The sequence below is a fragment of the Nelumbo nucifera genome, chromosome 4 (assembly GCF_055504915.1).
Source record: "Nelumbo nucifera cultivar China Antique chromosome 4, China Antique-T2T, whole genome shotgun sequence".
Classification (NCBI taxonomy): domain Eukaryota; kingdom Viridiplantae; phylum Streptophyta; class Magnoliopsida; order Proteales; family Nelumbonaceae; genus Nelumbo; species Nelumbo nucifera.
The window spans coordinates 19,064,559-19,086,435 of NC_142652.1; the positions used below are offsets into that span (position 1 = coordinate 19,064,559).

General features: G+C 42.9%; 2 protein-coding genes across 5 annotated transcripts; both read left to right on the forward strand.

Moving 5' to 3' along the window:
* The first annotated feature begins 547 nt into the window (after positions 1-547).
* On the forward strand, positions 548-6,833 carry LOC104598031 (WEB family protein At1g12150-like). Of its 4 annotated transcripts, XM_019197922.2 has the most exons (5): positions 553-878; positions 981-1,040; positions 3,596-3,745; positions 4,605-4,736; positions 4,954-6,833. In XM_019197922.2, exons 4-5 carry the CDS (start codon positions 4,632-4,634, stop codon positions 6,619-6,621), a joined length of 1,773 nt encoding a protein of 590 aa, XP_019053467.1. In that variant the 5' UTR covers positions 553-878; positions 981-1,040; positions 3,596-3,745; positions 4,605-4,631; the 3' UTR covers positions 6,622-6,833. The 4 variants fall into 4 exon arrangements, with proteins under 4 accessions (XP_010258204.1, XP_010258203.1, XP_019053467.1 ...); XM_010259902.3 differs by lacking the exon at positions 3,596-3,745 and having other exon boundaries at positions 548-889; positions 4,957-6,833; XM_010259901.3 differs by lacking the exon at positions 3,596-3,745 and having other exon boundaries at positions 549-889.
* Positions 6,834-16,966: 10,133 nt separating this feature from the next.
* LOC104598030 (Tetratricopeptide repeat (TPR)-like superfamily protein) lies at positions 16,967-21,877 on the forward strand. The gene has a single exon (XM_010259900.3). It carries the CDS (start codon positions 19,448-19,450, stop codon positions 21,266-21,268), a length of 1,821 nt encoding a protein of 606 aa, XP_010258202.1. The 5' UTR covers positions 16,967-19,447; the 3' UTR covers positions 21,269-21,877.

Genomic DNA, 21,877 nt, shown 5'->3' on the forward strand with positions numbered 1-21,877 from the left:
TACTCTGCATATAAAGAATGATTTTGTTACAGAAACGCCAGAGGACCATTTACATGACTTTTCCAAGAGGATACTGTGTTACAGGTACAAAAGAACAGCAGAACACCATTCTTTTTTTCTCTGTCTATCATGTTTTCCCTTGACTGACAAGGCTTTGTTCCAAGGAGTTTATTGAATCGAAGCAGCTAATCTCTAATTCTTGGGGACCCAACCCAAAATTGACTTTGGTGGATGATGCTACAGCAAGTAGTACCACTAACCGTGCAAAGCCTTCTGTCCAAACAGTCCCTATTGTCTGTGTGAATTTGTGGAATAATCTTTTAGAATTTTTGCGAAGTAATCGGTGAAACTGTGGTCTGTGGGAGGTGGAATCCATGTATATATAGGGGTAAAATAGATTTTTAAAAAGTTCTAGACGTCTTTGGCAATTTTCCGAGGGAGGATTTTGTACTTACCGAAAACATCGGGGCTGTGTGTGTAAGTAACTTACCGAAAGGACACAAACCCGTGCATTGCACGCGTCACTGTCAGGCGGTGAACACTACTGAACAACCCCTTCACTAAGCAAGCAAGCAAGAGCCAAGAACCCGCGTAAATACGGAAAAACGAACAGCTGCAGTTGGAGTGAAAGAGATAATCGTAGATACCAAATTCGGTCGATTCTCTCAACGGCTGTGGCTAGGCTGAGCATTGTCTGCAACTCTTCCTGGATTCTTCGATTCGGACGAATACACGTCTTCAAGCGTAGTGAAAAAGGAAAAGGACGATCATGTATTCGATGATTATGAATTTTCGATCTACCTTGTTGTTGGGGATATTAACTTCATTGCCTCCTTCGTTCTCAAGTTCGCGGGAGGCTATGCTTTTATCGCGTTCAGGTTTCTTACTTGTGTGGTTTCTATCCTCGTTTTCGCTTTCCACAATTTTTCTCTGTCAATGCATATTGATGACGACTTCCTTTTGAGCTGGTCTTGTTGCAGATTGGATCTTCGGGTTTATTCCTCATTTTATTGGGAATTTTGACTTCTCCCCCACTTCAAGTAAGTGAAACTTAGTTCCAAGTTTGGTAGCTTTGGTATTTTTTTCGTACATTAAATTGAGTTTGGGTATCATCACGTTCTTAACATGTTTGGTTGCACAATCAGCGGCTTTGGTTTTCATTCTCGAAGGGGAATCCTTTTCCAAACTCAAATGTTAGAAACTGAAAATTTTCTCTCATTTTCGTTGGTTTCTTTGTGTTTCTTAACTAATTCAGAGATTTTTTTTTTCGTTTGCTTTCTACTGCCTACCTTTGTTGCCACCTCGAAGGTTGTGTCTGGAAAAGCAGGCCACCCAATGCAATGCAACCAATTTGCCCCTTTTCCTCTCCCTCACTTCTTTAAGAAGTCTTCTTCCTTGATTTGTAGGTAACCCCCGACCCCCTCCTCTCGCACAACGAATAACTTAGACACGTCTCTATGCGAGTTTAGGTTAGGAACTTTGACACCTCTCTGTTCAAGAGTTTACACATACTAGACGATGCAGCTCTTGCCTCACCTTTTGTAATTGAATATCATTTTCCTTTTAAGATTTTTCCAGAAAATGCTTGGTATAACTAGGGCTACAAATGGATTGGATTTTATTCCAATTGAAATCTAAATGCAATTCGTTATCGGATATCCCTTTAGCCATATTCGGGTCCAATCAAATATGAAATTATACTCCGCTTAATTATTGGATCATTTTTTAGTATTAAAATTCTTTAGAATTAAGTGGGATTTAGAATTAAAATTTTATTTTTCCATTTAGAATGTATTTTTTGTTTTATATTTAATTTTGTAAACTTATGCTTATTTAATATAGATTTACCAATACTTCAATGAAATTGGATTCAAATCTGAAATCCTGATATGAAAACAAGTTGAATTTCAACACATGTTTTGCATATCTATTGGATATCAGTAGGGATGGCAATGGGGTGGGTTTGGGGAGGGTTTTGTAAATTATGGACCCTCTCCACCTTGCCAAACCTCCCAACCCATACTCTCCTGGAAATCCATAGCAGGTTGGATTTTCAAAATCTAAACCCTCCACCCTACCTACCCTCCCTGCATTTGAGGATGGGGTGGGTTGGGTCCAAAACCTGCATCTAGTTTCCTGTTATATATAAGAAATAAACAAGCAAAATAACATGAACAAACAACATCGAAATTTCCAATTATTTTATTGAAACATGTAGAAAACACATAAGCTATCAATTATCATTACATAAGATTCAAAACATTATTAAATTCAATACGTAAAACATAAGTTCATATTGGTAATTTAATTATAAGCAGCTGGGGCATTTTAGTGTAAATTTGATAGACAGGTCGGGGAGGGTCAGGTTTAGCTTAATATTGTACCCATACCTGTATGGGTTGTAAAATCCCAAAACTCGTCTGGTCATCCCCGTCCCAAAGTCCAACTTATTTTTTTTTCAAAAAGAACACCCCACTCCATCTGGATGAGTAAGGGTGGGTACTCACCGGATAGGTTGGAACTTGGAAATTGCCATCCCTAGATAGTGGTTTGAATCTCTTGGATTCTTATCAGATCGGAATCATCAGATTTGGATATACCCATATTCGAATTCAATTCAATTTGTTAGTTACAAATGGTATCCATTTGCCTAAGCAAAGGGCTCTATGCTTATTTTATTACAATTCCAGTAAAGTGCTATGATTACTAGTACTGATAAAATAATGCAGTAGCAGTCTAACAGATGGTTTGGCAAGATTGAAGTTAATTGAGATGGCATGTATGCTGGATACACATACCATGGAACGTCTTGTATGGGTGTAAATTTTTTGTAGCTTAGGGTTGATCTCTAAGCTTCTTCTTTGGTGTCCATCTTACACATAACCTTTTCCTAATTGTTTAATACTCCTAGAAATACTTTGTAACTGTTGCTATTCATAAAGAAAATTACATCTAACTGTAATGTTTCAAAATACACTCAAACTCCTAAAGAACTTCTAAAGACTAGAATTTGACCCATCACAACTTCACATATATTACTAAAGGTATAATTACTTTTGAAAATCAATTGAAGAGGTCATTACCCAATATTGGTCCTAACTCTATCTGAGGTCCCGGAGAGGTTTACCGGTTTTGGAAGTGACTTTTGGCATTTTTTTTGCACAAAGTAGCTTCTTGTAGACTCAAACCCACATTCTCATGTTTGTTAGCCCAAGATTTTACCATTACACCAAGTGATGACCCACGACTTTTGAAATCAATCCATCCAAATATATTAAAAAAACTAACAAATCTTTAATTTAATAATCTCAATATAGCCAAAACTAATAGTTCTTCATATAAACATACAAGTTATGGTTTATTTTTTTATTATTATTTTTAATTTTGAAATCTATAACTCTCTTAATCACATCCAAGTAGTGTGACTGCCAAGCCTCCCTAGATGCTTGCTGGTTAGCATTGATGTGGAGTTTCTCGGTTTTCATACTGGGGATGCTCTATTGATGCTTTTACTTTCTTTCTTTCAGGTATAGTTTAGTTGTTGACTAAGTAGATGATTCCTATTTTGTAATTGTTGTTCCTTGTTGTTTTGCAGGATTTTTGCACTCTGTGTCGGACTTAAAACCTTCATTAGTTGGTTTCAATTAGGGACTCTTTTAGTATTGATATCTTGGTGGAGTTTATTGGGATTGTTTGCTGCCTTTTTGAGATTCTGTTGTGGAGTACATTACAATAGTGTTATGATGTATGGATTTGTGGTTCCTTGGTGATTTGAATGTTATTGAGCCATTTCTTTTCTTTTTTTTTTTGGATATTATGTGTTGGCTCTTCTTTTGTACTGGTGTACTCTTCGTTTTGATTTTTAATATAGTGGTATTGATAAAAACTACTTAATTGATTAAGATAATAGGTATTCTTAGTTTTTTTATCTAATATAATTTAGTTTTATTTTGGAGTGGAGGTGGCGAACAACTAAATGTCTATATGTGTTCTGGGGTTGGGGCTGAGAGTCTTCCTATTAAATATTATCAGTTACATTTAATTCTCTGCTTAATGGCGATAGACATACATCACTATATTAAATTTCTTGTGTCAGTGTAGTAAAACTGGTACCTTATTACTAATAGCTACTATTGTTTTGGTGGGTTGTCTTGACATATAAGTCATTCATTTTACATGAGGATGGATCTCCTTCAGTGTTATGAATTGCAAATGCTAAACTGACATTGGAACTTCAGAAGCTTATAATTGATATTGATCCAACATTGGAATTTGAGTTTAAATATTTGGTCTCTTCAGTATATTAGAAAATAGAACTTTTGTTTTTAGTTCCCACTCTCCACATGGCATAGGAGATTTAATGCTTCTTTTGTTATGGTTCTTCCTCTTCTCTTTGTATACAAGCTAACACATACTGTGTTTGCTGCTGAGATATTTTATCATCTCAGACCTTGTTCACAATTAATGTTGAAAGTCATGAAGTCATCTTTCCTGTCTCTATTATCTGAAAAGTTGTTTTTTGACCAGGATTGTCTGTTAAATATAACTTTTATGTGTTTCTACTTCTTTGATTTCCTAAAAATCCTTTTGGTCTTCATGGGCAGTCATTCCATATCATCTCTGAGGAAGATATGGGTGAGATTGACACCAAACCATTCGAATCAGTCCAAGCTTCCCTTTCCTTGTTCGAGGAGAAAAATAATGACCACAGAAAGAATGTGTCAACTGGAAGTGAGGTAAGAGACTTAAAATTATACAGATAGTTGGTACTCTGAAGATGATATATGGTTGTTACTGTCTAAACTGTAATTTTGCGTATGTAATGTTCATGGAGTAGACTAGATCCTCTGTTATTGCATACTTAATTAATCTACAATAACATGATTATAGAATTTTCTATTCCCTTATGGGTAAATGTAGATGCCTAAGATCCTTTCTTATTTCCATTGCAAGGAGGTGGGGAAGGGGAAAGAACTTGACCTTATGCTCAAATACTTGGCCAACTATAAGGTGCAGCTGGAAGTAAAAGAATCTGCTTACATGCAAACCCTTCTCAAGCTGGAACTCTACCAAAAGACAGTCGATGAGTTGTCAATCCAACTGAAGAACTCTGAGGCTGATAGGGACAAGTACTTTGAAGAATGCAGACAAACTAGGATCCAAAGAGATGAACTTGAATACAAGATAAACAAGATTTCGGATCAGCTCTTGGAAACTGAGAAGGACCAAGAGCAACTTCTAGATGCGGTAAGTAAACTGAAGGCTGTTGAAGAAGAGTGGCTGAATACAAAAGCAGAGCTTGCTGCTGCTAAGGAATTGAAGCTTTCTGCCATTGAACAAGCAAAACTAATGGAAACCTCCATTAACATGGAGAAGGAAAAGAATGAGAAGCTTCTGAAGCACATAGCAGAGCTAAACAAAGCTATTCTGCATTTGAAACTGGTAGCAGTTGAAGTAGCGAAAGAGAAATCCACAATCAATTCAGACAAGGATGCAAAGATACAGATGGCTATGGAAGCAGCAGTTCAAGTACATGAACCATTGGAAAAGATGAGAATACAAGCATACGCTGCGACAGATTTGGAGAATCAACTCTTGGTGAAGTCCCAATTCATTGATTCATTACAGTTGGATCTGAAACAACCTAAAGAGTTCCATAGCTCATTTACAAAAGTTGCTTCTGTTGCAACTAATGATTTAAACCAGATAAAATCAGGGAGGGAGATGGTAGGAAGAGAAAACTCTGACCAAGAAATCTATGTCGAATCAATGGAAACAAAGCTAAGCCAATTAGAGTTAGAACTTAAAATTGCAAGAGAAGAGGTTCACTATCTGAATCATGAAATTGAAATGCTTAAAGGTGAGATTCAAAGGGCAGAAAGTGAGATGGAAGAGACCAGAGTAAGAGAGCGTGAAGCTCAGGTTGAGATTGCAATGCTAAAATCTGAACTTCATAAAGGCAGATCAAAGATTGCTGCAGCAGAGGCAGCTGAAGCAATGACTAAGAGCATTAAATCAGGGTTTTATCTTGCTGTGCAACAGCTAGCAATAGAAGCAGAGGAAGCCAAGAAGGAAACAAAAAAGCTGAGGCGTATAGTAGAAGTGGGTGAAGAAACCGGAAACTCTGCCAGTGTCAAACTTCAATTTGCTGAGCCTTCTCCATGTCTAAGATTTCCATTGGAATCAGAAATCAAAGAAGATAAAGGAAATAATATTGATACTCAAATCACAGTTCCAATGAATGAGAGTAAGGCCTTGATCAGGAAGCCCGAGCAAGTGGACCAGCTTATATTATCACCCCCTGAAGATGCATCACATGTAATAGTATCCAAAACTGGTTCTGAAGTAGATGCCTTGGAGAACGAACTTGAAGCTGCAATAGCAGAAATTAAGGAGCTTAGGTCTGTGGCAGAGAAGGCTGTAAGCAGGGCTGAACTAGCTGAAAAAGCTAAAGTGGCAGTAGAGGATCAATTAAGGAAGTGGAGAGAGCAGAAACAAAGAAGAGCTGCTGCAGCTGCACTTGGTGATGAATCCTCTCCCAAACAAATTAATCCTTCCAAGTGTGAAAAGGTTACTGTTACCCATCAGCCATTGGGTAAGGTTCTTAACTTGAAATTCTAGTTCCACAGAATGAGTTTCAGAAAGAAAGAACCAAGTTGCATTGCATTTGAGATCTTTGATTGACAATAATTATCATCCACTGGAAGTAACTTGTAAGGTCTTCTTATAAGAACATTTAGTTTTAGAATTTTCATACTCTATCTTTATGTTTTTATAGTACTTCTCAGCATATGGAACCAGGGCTGGAGATATTAGTTCACGGCATGTCAGAATGTGTTAGCTTGTCATCACCATTGCTAGAAAGTTAGTTCTTAGTTTATGACCAAAAAAAGGGGTAGCAATAATCCGAGTTTAAAATAAAATTGACTCAATAATTTAGAAGAAAGAAAGCAGAAAAATGGAAAAAATGATGCTTTGAGAGAATAGCATTTACTACAAGTTTTAAGAGAAATGCTGCATAACATGCATTGTCCATGGGGTTAAGGTGTGGGACGATTTATTTCTGATTTTAGTGCCCATCATGCTCGAGTTTAGTATACTTCTGGTCAAAAGAAGATAAAAAGAATGTTTGCATTAGAAGTTAGAACATATTTACATAATTAATGTTTTTGATGAATCAATTTTTGGTGATGTATCAATTTTTTGTGCTAAGTACCTCGTCATTTGGTTTGAGCTGGGGGCAGATTAGGTGCCGAGTTAACTGGGCTGAGCTGGGCAGGTTAGGTGTTGAACTGACTGGGCCGAGCTAGGCAGGTTAGGTGCCGAGCTAGGTAAGTTAGGTGACAAGCTGACCAGAGTGCCGATCTGCCTATTAGGTGTCGAGCTGACCAGAGTGCTAAGCTGCCTATTAGTTGTCGAGCTGACCAGAGGGTCGAGCTGCCTATTAGGTGCCGAGCTGACTAGAGTGCCGAGCTGACCAGAGGACCGAGCTGACCAGAGTGTCGAGCTGCCTATTAGGTGTCGAGCTGACTAGAGTGCCGAACTGGCTGGTGGCGAGTTGGATTGATTGTTGAGCTTCGTAGTTCTTTAGAGACATGCAAGGAATCAATGTCAGAGGACTCGGGGTGGCTAATCCGGCGAGGTCGCTCCGATGCTTAAGTTAGTATTCTCATAGAAGATTGTGAGCTAAAAATGACAAAGTATGAGAGCTGGAATATGTTTACTTGCCTCCCCTATGCCATTAGGGTTGGTGCCTTTATATAGGCATAGTTTGGTGTGGGCTTCACGTACCACATCCGAGATTTCTGAGAAATCGTCTAAGTGGTCCGAGATTCCCTAAGGTAACCGCCATGCACGTTGACCAACCTCCGGATCGTTCGGCACGTGGGTCAACTTCCAAGGATCGTGGGAGTGTTTGGATATGCATGCCGAATTTGTCGGCGAGCACGTCTTGCAGGTTGCCAAGTCAGCACTTGTGCCAGGCCGCTAGTTCGGTGCCTGGGTCAGGCCGCTAGGTCGCGCCAGGTGGAACACCATCAACATGGCTAAGGCAAGTTGTTGCCTAAGTGGTTCCGGGTGTCGCCTAGTTGTTTCGAGGTGCCATGTGTCACAATATCATTGGAGAGCCAAATCCGCTCTCATCATTTGCCCCCACTCCCGAGCTGAAAGTAACTCAGTGAAGGAAGTAAATTGCTCCTTTTGGCCTGAAATGAGTAATTTGATGAGCTCGTAAGCATCGATTCAATTCCTCTAGGAGCGACTCGCAGTCCACTCTCCTTGCCCTTGATTTTGCCCATGCCGAAGAGGCGACTTGGTCTTATGTGGTGCCGAAGTCTGTGCCAGTTCGGCACTTTAGCCCTTAGGCTCTAGGAGCGACTCGTAGTCCACTCTCCTTGATATTTGATTTTGCCCATGCCGAAGAGGCGATTGGGTCTTATGAGGTGCCGAGGTCTTTTATCAGCTCGACACCTTAGAGCTACGGCTGCGCTGCATCAACCTCGTTAGTGACGTCGGTTACCCACTCCTACAAGAAGTTACTAGGAGCTCGACCTACGGGGGCAGCACTACTGAGTTTAGGTCACCAGCTCGCACGGGAGCCTTGGAAGGCTCGATCGGTAGAGGCGTCCATGCAGTCTGTTGGCCGCCTACTCCCGCGGAAGCTACAAAGAGCTCATCTTTGTAGAGGGTACCTCGTGAATATGACTGATGAGGCTTTATTCGAGTTGAAATAAAGTTGGTAGAGCTTTTTAGTCTATTGGCCATCAACTTCCTGCATAGTCTTTGAGTTCATAAAAAATGAAAATTAGAAAGTGAGAGTTTTTAGTGTATAAAAGGTGAGAACTTAGTTTTTTAGAAGAAGAGGACTTAGCGTTTCGGAGGATGAGAACTTAGCTTTTGTAGTGTTTCCCACAAACGGCGCCAATTGATGAATCAATTTTTTGTGCTAAGTACCTCGTCATTTGGTCTGAGCTGGGGGTAGATTAGGTGCCGAGTTAACTGGTTTGAGCTGGGCACGTTAGGTGCCGAACTGACTAGGCCGAGCTAGGCAAGTTAGGTGACGAGCTGACTGGGCCGAGCCTGGCAGGTTAGGTGACGTGCTGACCAGGTTAGGTGACGAGCTGACTAGAGTGGCGAGCTGGATTGATTGTTGAGCTTCGTAGTTCTTTAGAGACCTGCAAGGAATCAATGTCAGAGGATCCGGGGTGGCTAACCTGACGAGGTCGCTCCGATGCTTAAGTCAGTACTCTCATAGTAGACTGCGAGCTAAAAATGACAAAGTATGAGAGTTAGAATATGCTTACTTGCCTCCTATGCCATTGAGGTTGGTAGGCATAGTTTGGCGTGGGCTTCACGCACCGCGTCTGAGATTTCTGAGAAGTCGTCTAAGTGGTCCGAGATTCCCTGAGGTAACTACCATGCACGTTGACCACCCTCTGGATCGTTCGACACGTGGCCAACTTCTAAGGATCGTGGGAGTGTTTGGATATGCATGCAGAATTTGTTGGCGAGCACGTCTGGATATGCATGCCGAATTTGTCGGCGAGCACGTTTTGCAGGTTGCCAGGTCGGCACCTGTGCCAGTTTGCTAGTTCGGCGCCTGGGCCTGGCTGTCAGGTCGCGCCTAGGCCAGGCCGCCAGTTCGCGCTTGGGCCAGGTCGCCAGTTCACGCCTGGGCTAGGCTGCCAGGTCGGTGCCTGGGCCAGGCCACCAGGTGGAACACCACCAACATGGCTATGGCAAGTTGTTGCCTAAGTGGTTTTGGGTGTCGCCTAGTTGTTTCGAGGTGCCATATTGTCACGGGGTAGTTCTACTGCGGAAGAAACCTGTGCGGTGTCCAGGCCAAGGTAGCCCAGGACAAGCCTTTATGTGCTTAGAGGCTAGGAATTGCCCGATGAGATGGCTCCCTCAAGGTTAGTAGCACTAGATCATGACCTCAAGTCCAATGGCCGAGGCACTCGGCTGGCTCAGACCGGTCCATGGGAGGCGCCACTTACGTGCTAAAGGAGGACAACCATAATGTAAGGCGATTATGCGCCGAGGAGGTGACTTGGTACCGATGTGAGGGGTCTCCTATATGCCGATGATGACAGGCACCTGTGTGCCATGATGATAGGCAACCGCTTGGGCCGGAACACACCTGTGCGTTAGAGGCAACGGGGTAGCTCACTCAACTTGGGCAAGGGGCTGGCGTGGTGAAGGGTCATGCTTGAGCCAAGCCCGCATGCCAAGCCTCCCTTGAGTGTCGGCAGCGCAGTGCCGGTCCAACATTGTCCCCATGAGCATGTGTGCGCCCATGAGGAACCTGGTAGCCATGCTAGCCGTTAACCAGGGCTGCCCCACAAGGGGATGATGGTCTAGGAGTGCCAAGGTTAGGCACCCAAGGAGGTCGACCACCCCTCCTCAAAGAGTAGGTTAAGCTTTTGGTGGTCTGTCTGAAGATAACATCAATTCTCCCAAAAATCTTACAGGCGAAAATGACGGTGATGTCCCTAACGTAAACCTGCCAAGCGTAGGCAAGGCTAAGCCTGTGTCAAATCGTAACAATGTGTCACAATATCATTGGGGGGCCAAATCTGCCCTCATCATTTGCCCCCATTCCCGAGCTGAAACTAACTCGGCGAAGGGAGTGGATTGCTTCTTTTGGCCTGAAATGAGTAATTTGATGAGCTTGTAAGCGTCGATTCAATTCCTTATGCTCTGGGAGCGACTCAGTCCACTCTCCTTACCCTTGATTTTGCCCATGCCGAAGAGGCGACTTGGTCTTATGTGGTGTCGAAGTCTTTGCCAGTTCGACACTTTAGCCCTTAGGCTCTAGGAGCGACTCGTAGTCCATTCTCCTTGATTTTTTATTTTACCCATGCTGAAGAGGCGATTGGGTCTTATGTGGTGCGGAGGTCTTTTATCAGCTCGACACCTTAGAGCTACGGCTGCGTTGCATCAGCCTCGTTAGTGACGTCGGTTACCCACTCCTACAAGAAGCTACTAGGAGCTCGACCTATGGGGGCAGCACTACTGACTTTAGGTCACCAGCTCGCACGAGAGCCTTGGAAGTCTCGACCGGCAGGGGCATCCATGCAGTCTGTTGGCCGCCACTCCCGCGGAAGCCACAAATAGCTCATCTTTGTAGAGGGTACCTCGCGAATATGACTGATGAGGCTTTATTTGAATTGAAATAAAGTTGGTAGAGCTGCTTAGTCTGTTGGCCATCAACTTCCTGCATAGTCTTTGAGTTAATAAAAAATGGAAATTAGAAAGTGAGAGCTTAGCTTTATGGAAGAAGAGGACTTAGCCTTACGGAGGATGAGAACTTGGCTTTTTGTAGCGTTTCCCACAGATGGTGCCAATTGATGAATCGTTTTTTTGTGCTAAGTACATTGTCATTTGGTCTTAGCTGGGGGCAGATTAGGTGTCGAGTTAACTGGTTCGAGCTGGGTAGGTTAGGTGCCGAACTGACTGGGCCGAGCTAGGCAGGTTAGGTGACGAGCTGATTGGGCCGAGCTAGGCAGGTTAGGTGCCGAGCTGCCTATTAGGTGTCGAGCTGACCAGAGTGCCGAGCTGCCAATTAGGTGTCGAGATGACCAGAGTGCCGAGCTGCCTATTAGTTGTCAAGCTGATTAGAGTGGCGAGCTGGATTGATTGTTGAGCTTTGTAGTTCTTTAGAGACCTGCAAGGAATCAATGTCAGAGGACCCGGTGTGGCTAACCCGGTCAGGTCGCTCCGATATTTAAGTCAGTACTCTCATAGTAGACTGCGAGCTAAAAATGACAAAGTATGAGAGCTAGAATATGTTTACTTGCCCCCCTATGCCATTGGGGTTGGTGCCTTTAGTCTGTTGGCCATCAACTTCCTGCATAGTCTTTGAGTTCATAAAAAATGGAAATTAGAAAGTGAGAGTTTTTAGTGTCTAAAAGGTGAGAACTTAGTTTTTTAGAAGAAGAGGACTTAGCATTTCGGAGGATGAGAACTTAGCTTTTTGTAGCGTTTCCCACAAACGGCGACAATTGATGAATCCGTTTTTTGTGCTAAGTACCTCGTCATTTGGTCTGAGCTGGGGGTAGATTAGGTGCCGAGTTAATTGGTTTGAGCTGGGCACGTTAGGTGCCGAATTGACTGGGCCGAGCTAAGCAAGTTAGGTGACGAGTTGATTGGGCCGAGCCTGGCAGGTTAGGTGACGTGCTGACCAGAGTGCCGAACTGCCTATTAGGTGCTGAGCTGCCTATTAGGTGGCGAGCTGACCAGAGTGCCGAGCTGCCTATTAGGTGCCGACCAGAGTGGCGAGCTGGATTGATTGTTGAGCTTTGTAGTTCTTTAGAGACCTGCAAGGAATCAATGTCAGAGGATCCGGGGTGGCTAACCCGGCGAGGTTGCTCCGATGCTTAAGTCAGTACTCTCATAGTAGACTGCGAGCTAAAAATGACAAAGTATGAGAACTAGAATATGCTTACTTGCCCCCCTATGCCAATGGGGTTGGTGCCTTTATATAGGCATAGTTTGGCGTGGGCTTCACGCACCGCGTTCGAGATTTCTGAGAAGTCGTCTAAGTGGTCTGAGATTCCCTGAGGTAACCGCCATGCACGTTGACCACCTTCTTGATCGTTCGGCACGTGGCCAACTTCCAAGGATCGTGGGAGTGTTTGGATTTGCATCCTGAATTTATCGGCGAGCACGTCTGTATATGCATGCCGAATTTGTCGGCAAGCACGTCTCGCAGGTCGCCATGTCGGCACCTGTGCTAGGCCGCCAGGTCGCGCCTTGGCCAGGCCGCTAGTTCGCGCTTGGGCAGGTTGCGCCAGGGCCAGGCCGCCAAGTGGGACACCATCAACTAGGCTAAGGCAAGTTGTTGCCTAATTGGTTCTGGGTGTCCCCTAGTTGTTCCGAGGTGCCATGTGTCACAATATCATTGGAGGGCCAAATCCGCCCTCATCATTTGCCCCCCACTCCCGAGCTGAAAGTAATTCGGCGAAGGGAGTGGATTTCTGCTTTTGGCCTGAAATGACTAATTCTATGAGCTCGTAAGTGTCGATTCAATTCCTTAGGCTTTGGGAGCGACTCACAGTCTACTCTCTTTACCCTTGATTTTGCCCATGTCGAAGAGGCGATTGGGTCTTATGTGGTGCCGAAGTCTTTGCCAGTTCGGCACTTTAGCCCTTAGGCTCTAGGAGCGACTCGTAGTCCACTCTCCTTGATCTTTGATTTTTCTCATGCCGAAGAGGCAATTGGGTGTTATGTGGTGCCGATGTCTTTTATCAGCTCGACACCTTAGAGCTACGGCTGCGCTGCATCAGCCTCGTTAGTGACGTCGGTTACCCACTCCTACAAGAAGCTACTAAGAGCTCGACCTACGAGGGCAACACTACTGATTTTAGGTCACCAGCTCTCACGGGAGCCTTGGAATGCTCGACCGGCAGGGGCGTCCATGCAGTCTGTTGGCCGCCTACTCCTGCGGAAGCCACGAAGAGCTCATCTTTGTAGAGGGTACCTCGCGAAGTGGACTGATGGGGCTTTATCCGAGTTGAAATAAAGTTGGTAGAGCTGCTTAGTCTGTTGGTCATCAATTTCTTGCAGAGTCTTTGAGTTCATAAAAAATGGAAATTAGAAAGTGAGAGCTTTTAATTTTTAGAAAGTGAGAACTTAGTTTTCTGGAACAAGAGGATTTAGCCTTTCGGAGGATGAGAGTTTAGCTTTTTATAGCGTTTCCCACAGACGGCGCCATTTGATGAATCAATTTTTGGTGATGTATCAATTTTTTGTGCTAAGTACCTCGTCATTTGGTCTGAGCTGGGGGCAGATTAGGTGTCGGGTTAACTGGGCCGAGCTGGGCAGATTAGGTGCCGAACTAACTGGGTCGAGCTAGGCAGGTTAGGTGATGAGCTGACTGGGTCGAGCTAGGCATGTTAGGTAACGAGCTGATGAGAGTGCCAAGCTACCTATTAGGTACCGAGTTGACCAGAGTGCCGAATTGCCTATTAGTTGCCGATCTGACCAGAGGGCCGAGTTGCCTATTAGGTGTCGAGCTGACTAGAGTGCCGAGCTGGATTGATTGTTGAGCTTCGTAGTTCTTTAGAGACTTGCAAGGAATTTTTGTCAGAGGACCTGGGGTGGTTAACCTGACGAGGTTGTTCCGATGCTTAAGTCAGTACTCTCATAGTAGACTGTGAGCTAAAAATGACAAAGTATGAGAGATAGAATATGCTTACTTGCCCCCTATGCCATTGGGGTTGGTGCCTTTATATAGGCATAGTTTGGCATGGGTTTCACGCACCGCATCCGAGATTTTTGAGAAGTCGTCTAAGTGGTCCGAGATTCCCTGAGGTAACCGCCATGCACATTGACCACCCTCCGAATCGTTCGGCACGTGGGCCAACTTCCAAGGATCGTGGGACTGTTTCAATATGCATGCCGAATTTGTTAGCGAGCACGTCTCGTAGGTCGCCAGGTCGGCACCTGTGCCAGGCCGCTAGGTTGGCACCTCTGCCAGGCTGCCATGTCGCGATAGGGCCAGGCCGCCAGGTCGGCACCTGGGCCAGGCCGCTAGTTCGCGCCTAGGCCAGGTCATGCCAGGACTAGGCCTCTAGGTCGCGCCTGGGCCAGGCCGCTAGGTGGGACACCATCAACTTGGCTAAGGCAAGTTGTTGCCTAAGTGGTTTCGGGTGTCACCTAGTTGTTTCGATGTGCCATGTGTCACAATATCATTGGAGGGCCAAATCTGCCCTCATCAATTTTCATTGGTTTGCAAGGTCTGGTTAGTTGGTAAGGACTCTGGCTGGTTGTTGGGGAGATCTGAGATTGATTGAAAATGTTGTCTCTAGTTTGATAGAGACAAACTAGAGGTGCCAACTGGCTAGTTGGTAAGGCCTTTCCTCCCTTGTGTAGCCCCCTTAAAGCCAAAAAAGAAAAAAAAATGCTGTCTCTAGTTTGATAGAAAATCAGAGAAATAGAAACTTTTCTTTCTGTGACAGCCAGAGAGGCAGAAAGTTGTCTAGAAATTCTATGAAATTCCTTGAGAACTTTCCCCGAACTTTCTGTCTCTCTTTTATTCTAGTGAAAACATAAAATATAAACAATATATAAACAACTTAGTTTGTTAGGCGAGAAGGCTAATAAGGTGTCATTCAAGTGGCAAATTGGTTTGGAGCACAACTTTCTTCTTTAGAGTTGAGCTATTTCAAAAATATCTCTTGAGAGTTGAGATTGCTTTACAAGGGTCCAACTTTCTTCTTTATATTATCCATGCTTTCAATAGCTTAAAGCTTGAAACCTTTCCTAGTTCCCTTTGCTCTGAAGTCTCAATTCTTCTTCCAGTTCTAGATCTACATCTAGACTTTCATAGGAGATTGAGATGGCTCTACCTTTCTCTGTTGCAACAAGTGCGTGACCCCTCATCGTCATTGAATCGAATACGCAACCATTTATGCTAGTCGAAAAGTTGTGCAATGCCAAGTAGAGCGTTTGAAGTGTATCAATGAATAGCCTTTTTCCCCTTCTTTTTTTTTCATGTGGCGTATAAAAAGGGGAAGGACTATGTGGAGAGGATTAAGGGTTGCAGTATGTTGGACACTTTGGGAAGAAAGAAACTCTAGGATATTCTCAGAAGCTGAGAGAGGAGCAGTAAATTTGAGGGCTATCATACATATTAGGGTTGTACAGTGCCTGAAATCTTTGGAGCTATTCATAGATTACACTATGAATGACATATTGAGGAAGTGGGGTGAAATTGCAAATTGCGCACAGACCAAGTCAGTAATGAGTGTGGCTTGGACCCCTCCACCTGGTGGATTCTTGAAATTAAACTTTGATGGGTGTAGTAGGGGAAATCCGGGACAATCGGGGAAATTGGGTGTTTTTAGGGATGAAAATAGGGTCATTTCTGCCATGTTCTCAAGCCCAATTGGAGTGGGTGATTCCCTTAAAACTGAGATCTTTGCAGTTATGGAAGGAGTTCGGAAAGCTAAGGAGTTGAACATCAGGAAACTCATAATTGAAGGGGATTCAGAAGTGGTGATAGGGTGGCTGATTAAAGATCACAATGGCTTGTGGAAGTACAACAATGAGAGGAGGAAATTCAAGTGGCTGGTGCGGGAGATGGAAGTTAAGACATGTTGGGTTAAAAGATCGGCTAATTCCCTAGTTGACGATTTAGCTAAACAAGGGGCAGAAAGGGATTCACTGTATTGGGCTAAGCTGTAACTTTAGTGTTTTCTTCTTTTTTTTTTCTTTTTCTTGAGGTTCTTTGTTGCTCTTGGAAAATAAGTGTGTTTGTCTTCCTCTTGTAAATCTTCTATTGATGATTTAATGAAAGTGTTATTGATAAAAAAAAAAAGTGTATCAATGAATAGGGGTGTTAATGGACTGGTTTTGGGTTGGACCCTGTTTACATCAAAATCAATTTAAATGAATTGGATGGACCAATAAAACATGTTGAATTGGATCAGTCCAAATTATTTATTAGATTGGATTGGACCTGATCCATCCATAATGGGTTTATATTGGATTGGGTCAGATAGAACCAATATCCAGTCTATTGATTGAAGATAAAAGTACAAGTGTCAATGGAAACAGGTTTGGATTAATTAAAATCAAATTTAACAGATTGGACGGTCCAGACATTTAACTGGACTGGTTCAGGTCCATTTGTAATAGACTCATATGTGACTGGATCAGATTGGACCAAATCCGATCTAACACCCCTATCAATGAGGCAAGGACTGTCATGTCATGGGCCTTCTAAAGTCGCAAATATGACAAAAGATAAACAGTAGATTTTATTGTAAACACACATAGATTCGTTGGGATTCGTTGGGTGCTTAAGTTAAGCTTGCTCATTTCTGATTTTTTTCCTCTTAAAATTTTTGGAAATCAATTTAATGCAAATACGTACGGTGCAAATGCTCAGTTTGGAAGGAGTATAAATGCAAATACTTATAGTGCAAATACATACAAAATATAAGATTCTACATTTTATATATTTGCATTTGTACTCCTTCCAAACTGAGTACAAATACAAATAAGTAAAGGAGTACAAATACAAATATATAGAGTGAAAATACTTATATTTTGTACGGTAGATTATAAAGACCCCTCTGTACTATGGGTTTATACAAAGACCCCCTGTATTTTGTTTTGCGATAAAGATTAGACTCCCTTTCGTTAACCTTCTGGTTACAATATTTTTTAATCTCCATAATACCCTTATAATATTTATCCGGACAATTGAAAAAATACTGTTCATCTTCCTCCAATGATACACGAAATCACGAACTGCTGCGGCGATAGCCGTTGCGGTGGTGGCTGTTGCAGTGGTAGCGGACTTCCGTTGAAATCCTCTCTCTCTCTTCTTCTGCCACCTTCCCAGCCTTGCGAGGATTGCAGCAAGACTGGCTCTTGATGCCAACAATGTCCGATCAGCAATCGGAGACAGGATTTCAGTTATCATGCAAAATTCAGCCCTCATGCTCGTTGCTTGCACAGTTAGGTTCATTCTGCAGTGGCGACTGTCCCTCGTCCTCATTGCTGTTGTTGTTGCTGCCACCGTTTTGAAGGTAATGAACAATTCAAATAAATAAGAGCCAACACCATAGATTAAAAGCAAATGAAAAACCAAGACCAATTAATCCCTCACTAATCAATCAATCCAGACCAAGCAATTGAAGTAGATGAAGCGAACGCAGTATAACAATTTCATTGCAAACCAAGTTGAGAAAGACGACAAGAAACCTACTCCACCTTACAATGAAAACAACCATATTCTCTCATATCAGAAATCCTAATTCCTTCTTTCTCTTTTCAAGACGAAAAGATTCCAAACTAAACGCAGGGAATCCTGTATAAGCAGGGAAAGGGAAAGGGTTTCGTTTCCTTCCTCTGGGGGAAGCTTTTCTGGGTTAACAATTTAACATTCACTTGGCGAGCATGTGCTGTTGAGCCTGGTTCTCCTGCTGCTGTTGGTAGTTGAATGACCTCCTAAGAGCATGATGCGTGGCTCGGGACGATGGATCGCGTAGTGAACCCATCCTCGACTCTGCTGAACCCCGAACGCCCTCCATTCATTCTGATAAGCAAAATACAAATCAACACTCATTTTATGCTTTTCATGAATTCTTTGAACCATGTCTTCAGTTAGATTTGATTCTTCGTTTTTTCTCGTTCCTATTTACTTCAGAGAGAAGACGATTCTTCGGCAGCAGTTTGGCCACTTCAAGAGGAAGAACCACATGCCTGACAAAAGATACAATCGGAGAAATTTTTGAAATCCTGGTGCGTAACTAACCATAATCAAATCGCGAAAAACGTATTGGATTCGATTTCTTCATGATCCCAGAGAGGAATTTCGATACCTGTATTCGTAAGTGTCGTCGAAGTATTTCTCGGAGTATTGGGTCTGGCCCATATCTATTTTCTTGGTTCAATCCTATTTTAGTCGCTAGTGGAGGAGAAGAGACCAGGAAACAGAGAAGAACTGACTAGATCGGTTTATTGATTTTGGGAATCAAAGAGGGAAGAAAGAAAACACGGTGAAGAAGGAAGATGAAGCAGGTGATGATGAGAGCAAGGAAGAAGAAAATTCAAAATTTTCATCTAAAGAAGCTCCGTCTCTGTCTCTCGATTTGCTAGAATTGAGGGAGTGTGGATTCTATCTATAAGACTATCAATAACGGATCAAAAAAGGGTTCTTCGAGAAGCTACTGAACCGTTTGGAACTAGATACCAAGTCGGAAAAATGCATCTAGTAGGCCCCCGAACGTGCTTGTTCGGGGAGGACAACAATCGTGGTTGCACATCGGCTGTCAACGATAAGGAATGCCCATGTCATCGCTGTGATCGATGATGGGAAGGTGGCGAAACAAGGGTCTCACTCGCATTTCCATCTGCAAGGAACGGAAAATAGGGGAAATCGGAAAAAAGGGGAGGAGAGAGAGAGGGAGGACTTCAACTGAAGCCCGCTGCCTTGTGAGATGAGGAAGATGAACAGTTTTTTTTTTTCCAAATACAAGGATAGTATGAGAATTAAAAAATATTGTAACGGTGGATTTTAATAAAAGGCTAACAAAAGGGGGGTTTTTGTCTCACGGTCATAATATAAGGGAGTTTTTGTCGCAAAACAAAATATAGGGGTCAGTGACTTCAGTCCAAATTCCAAATAGCCACTTACGAAAATCTGGACACATGTTCGAACCTCGTGAGTTAGTTAACACGACCGAGTCGTATCGAGTTCCGAGACACGCAAGTCCGGTGAAACCTTATCAGGTGGGAGAGGGGTGTGCGGGTGTTATCAGATATCACAACTGGTCACTGCTCACTGGATTGAAGAAGATAACTGAGTTGCTGCTTCTACATCACAAAGATAGAAAAGCTCTCTCCCTTTCTTTCCCTTCTTCTCACTAGCCCGCATTATCATAGTAGAGCTCTCTTGTCTTTGCTCCACAATGCGCGAAAACCTCTCTGTTCCATGTCTATCACTTCTGTGACAGTAGATACATCTATAATGTCCACAGCAATTCGAACTCCCACATGGGTCTCCAAACGAAGACTTCTCGAACAAAAACTCTCGGAATGTTCAAACCCCATTCATTTGAAGCAAATTCAAGCCCAGATGTTCAAAGCCAATCTCCATCAAGATCCTTTTATGGCTCGCACGCTTATTCAAGCCTTCTCTTCGTCTCGCCAGGTGATGTTAGCAGTTAACGTTTTCAACCAAATTCAGCAACCCAATACTCTTCTCTATAACACACTCATCAGAGCCTGCACCCAGAATTTCCAATCCTTTCTTGCCTTTTCCATCTTCTTTGATATGCAAAAGAATGGTGTATTCCCTGACAACTTCACCTATTCGTTTCTTCTCAAGGCTTGTTCAGGCCAATTTGCATTGCGCCAGGTTCAAATGATCCACTCCCACATTGAAAAATTTGGTTTTTATTCCGACATTTTTGTGCCCAATTCACTTATCGATACCTACTCCAAGTGTGGCGCCTGTGGTGTCGATGCTGCAAGGAAGGTGTTTGCAGCAATGACAGACCGCGATGTTGTTTCCTGGAATTCCATGATTTCGGGGTTGGTTAAGGGTGGACAGTTGGAAGAAGCTCGCCGACTTTTTGACAAAATGCCTGAGAAAGATGCAGTGAGTTGGAATGCTATTTTGGATGGATATGTGAAGGCTGGAGAAATGGATACAGCTTTTGAGTTTTTCGGAACTATGCCAGAAAGAAATGTTGTGTCTTGGTCAACAATGATAACGGGTTATAGCAAAGCAGGAGACATGGATATGGCTAAGATGATGTTTGATAGGATGCCTGTGAAGAATTTGGTTTCCTGGACCATAATGATATCAGGTTATGCTGAGAAAGGACTTGCCAAGAAGGCATTTAACTTGTATGATCAAATGGAGATGTCTGGATTGAAGCTTGATGACGGAACCTTTATTAGTATTTTGGCTGCTTGTGCTGAATCCGGTTTGCTTGGTCTTGGTAAAAGGGTTCATATCTCAATTGAGAGGAGTAGATTGAGATATAGCATAAAAGTATGCAATGCCTTGGTTGATATGTATGCAAAATGTGGGAGCTTAAGCAACGCACTTAGTGTTTTCAATGGAATGCTTGAGAGGGATGTGGTGTCTTGGAATGCCATTATCCAAGGACTAGCCAGGCATGGGCATGGTGAAAGTGCCCTTGAGCTTTTCTCCAGGATGAAACAAGAGGGTGTAAAACCTGATGGATTCACTTTTATTGGTGTCTTGTGTGCCTGCACCCATGCAGGTCTTGTCAAGGAGGGTAAACATTACTTCTCTATAATGGAAATAGGCTATGGGATTGTTCCCCAGGTTGAGCACTATGGTTGCATGATTGACCTTCTTGGACGAGGGGGGCATTTGAAGGAAGCATTTGAGCTTGTGAAGAACATGCCTATGGAGCCAAATGCTGTCATTTGGGGAACCCTCTTGGGAGCATGCAGGATGCATAATGATGTTGATATTGCAGAGGAGGTTGTACACATGCAAAAACTGGAATCCTCGGATGCTGGTAGTTATGCTATCTTGTCCAATATATATGCTGCAGCTGGCCACTGGGATGATGTTGCTAAGGTGAGGTTGCAGATGAAAAATACAGGCACCCGGAAGCCATCTGGGACTAGTTCTATTGAAGTGGATGATGAGTTTCATGACTTCACTGTACATGGTAGATCCCACCCACAATCGAGCAGGATATATAATATGATTGATACATTAGGTTATCATCTTAAGCAAGTTGGTTACGTGCCAAAGGCAGATTATTAAAATAATGGATAACTGGGTTTGGTTGCTAACCTGGATATAGCCAGCTTAACTGTTCTTGATGGCGATGTTGCTAAGCATGGTTTTTATGCCAAAAAGAATTTCAGTTGCAAACGCTATGTTTGTCAGGTCATGTGAAGTAGCATTTCAGGAAGCATCCGCTCATAATACTTCTGGTACTGCTGCTTGGACTGACCATGCTGAACAAAAGAGAGTTCGATTGGTCTTACTGGGGCTAATAGTTCTTTGTTTATGTATGTACATTCAACCAAAGCATCAGGAGTTTTTATTTTTAATCATGTGATTAAACGATTAGGTGTATCCATTTAGCAAAAGGCCTATCAAGTGCATCAGTGCATGTACACATAATGGAGAAAGCAGATTGCATATTGTGTAACCATTGTCATTGTTAAAACCATGGTAATCAGTGGGAGAATTCCTTTGTACTTGTACGTTCCTGCTTCTGTATATTCAGTTCTCTGTTAGTTTTTGACATATTGTTTGCTGAATTTAAGGATGACCATAAATAAAGATATAAATTTCCTGGGTATTGAGTGTAGATGTCATTTCTATTCTATACATATATGAATAAAATTTTTTTATTTTTTTTTC

Bases quoted from the DNA above. Each gene is read 5' to 3' on its own strand.
- LOC104598031 (XM_010259901.3), top strand. From the start codon at position 770: ATGTATTCGATGATTATGAATTTTCGATCTACCTTGTTGTTGGGGATA. The intron at 1,041-4,604 runs GTAAGTGAAACT...CTTCATGGGCAG, and splicing joins TGACTTCTCCCCCACTTCAA to TCATTCCATATCATCTCTGA. The intron at 4,737-4,953 runs GTAAGAGACTTA...TTCCATTGCAAG, and splicing joins ATGTGTCAACTGGAAGTGAG to GAGGTGGGGAAGGGGAAAGA.
- LOC104598030 (XM_010259900.3), top strand. From the start codon at position 19,448: ATGTCTATCACTTCTGTGACAGTAGATACATCTATAATGTCCACAGCA.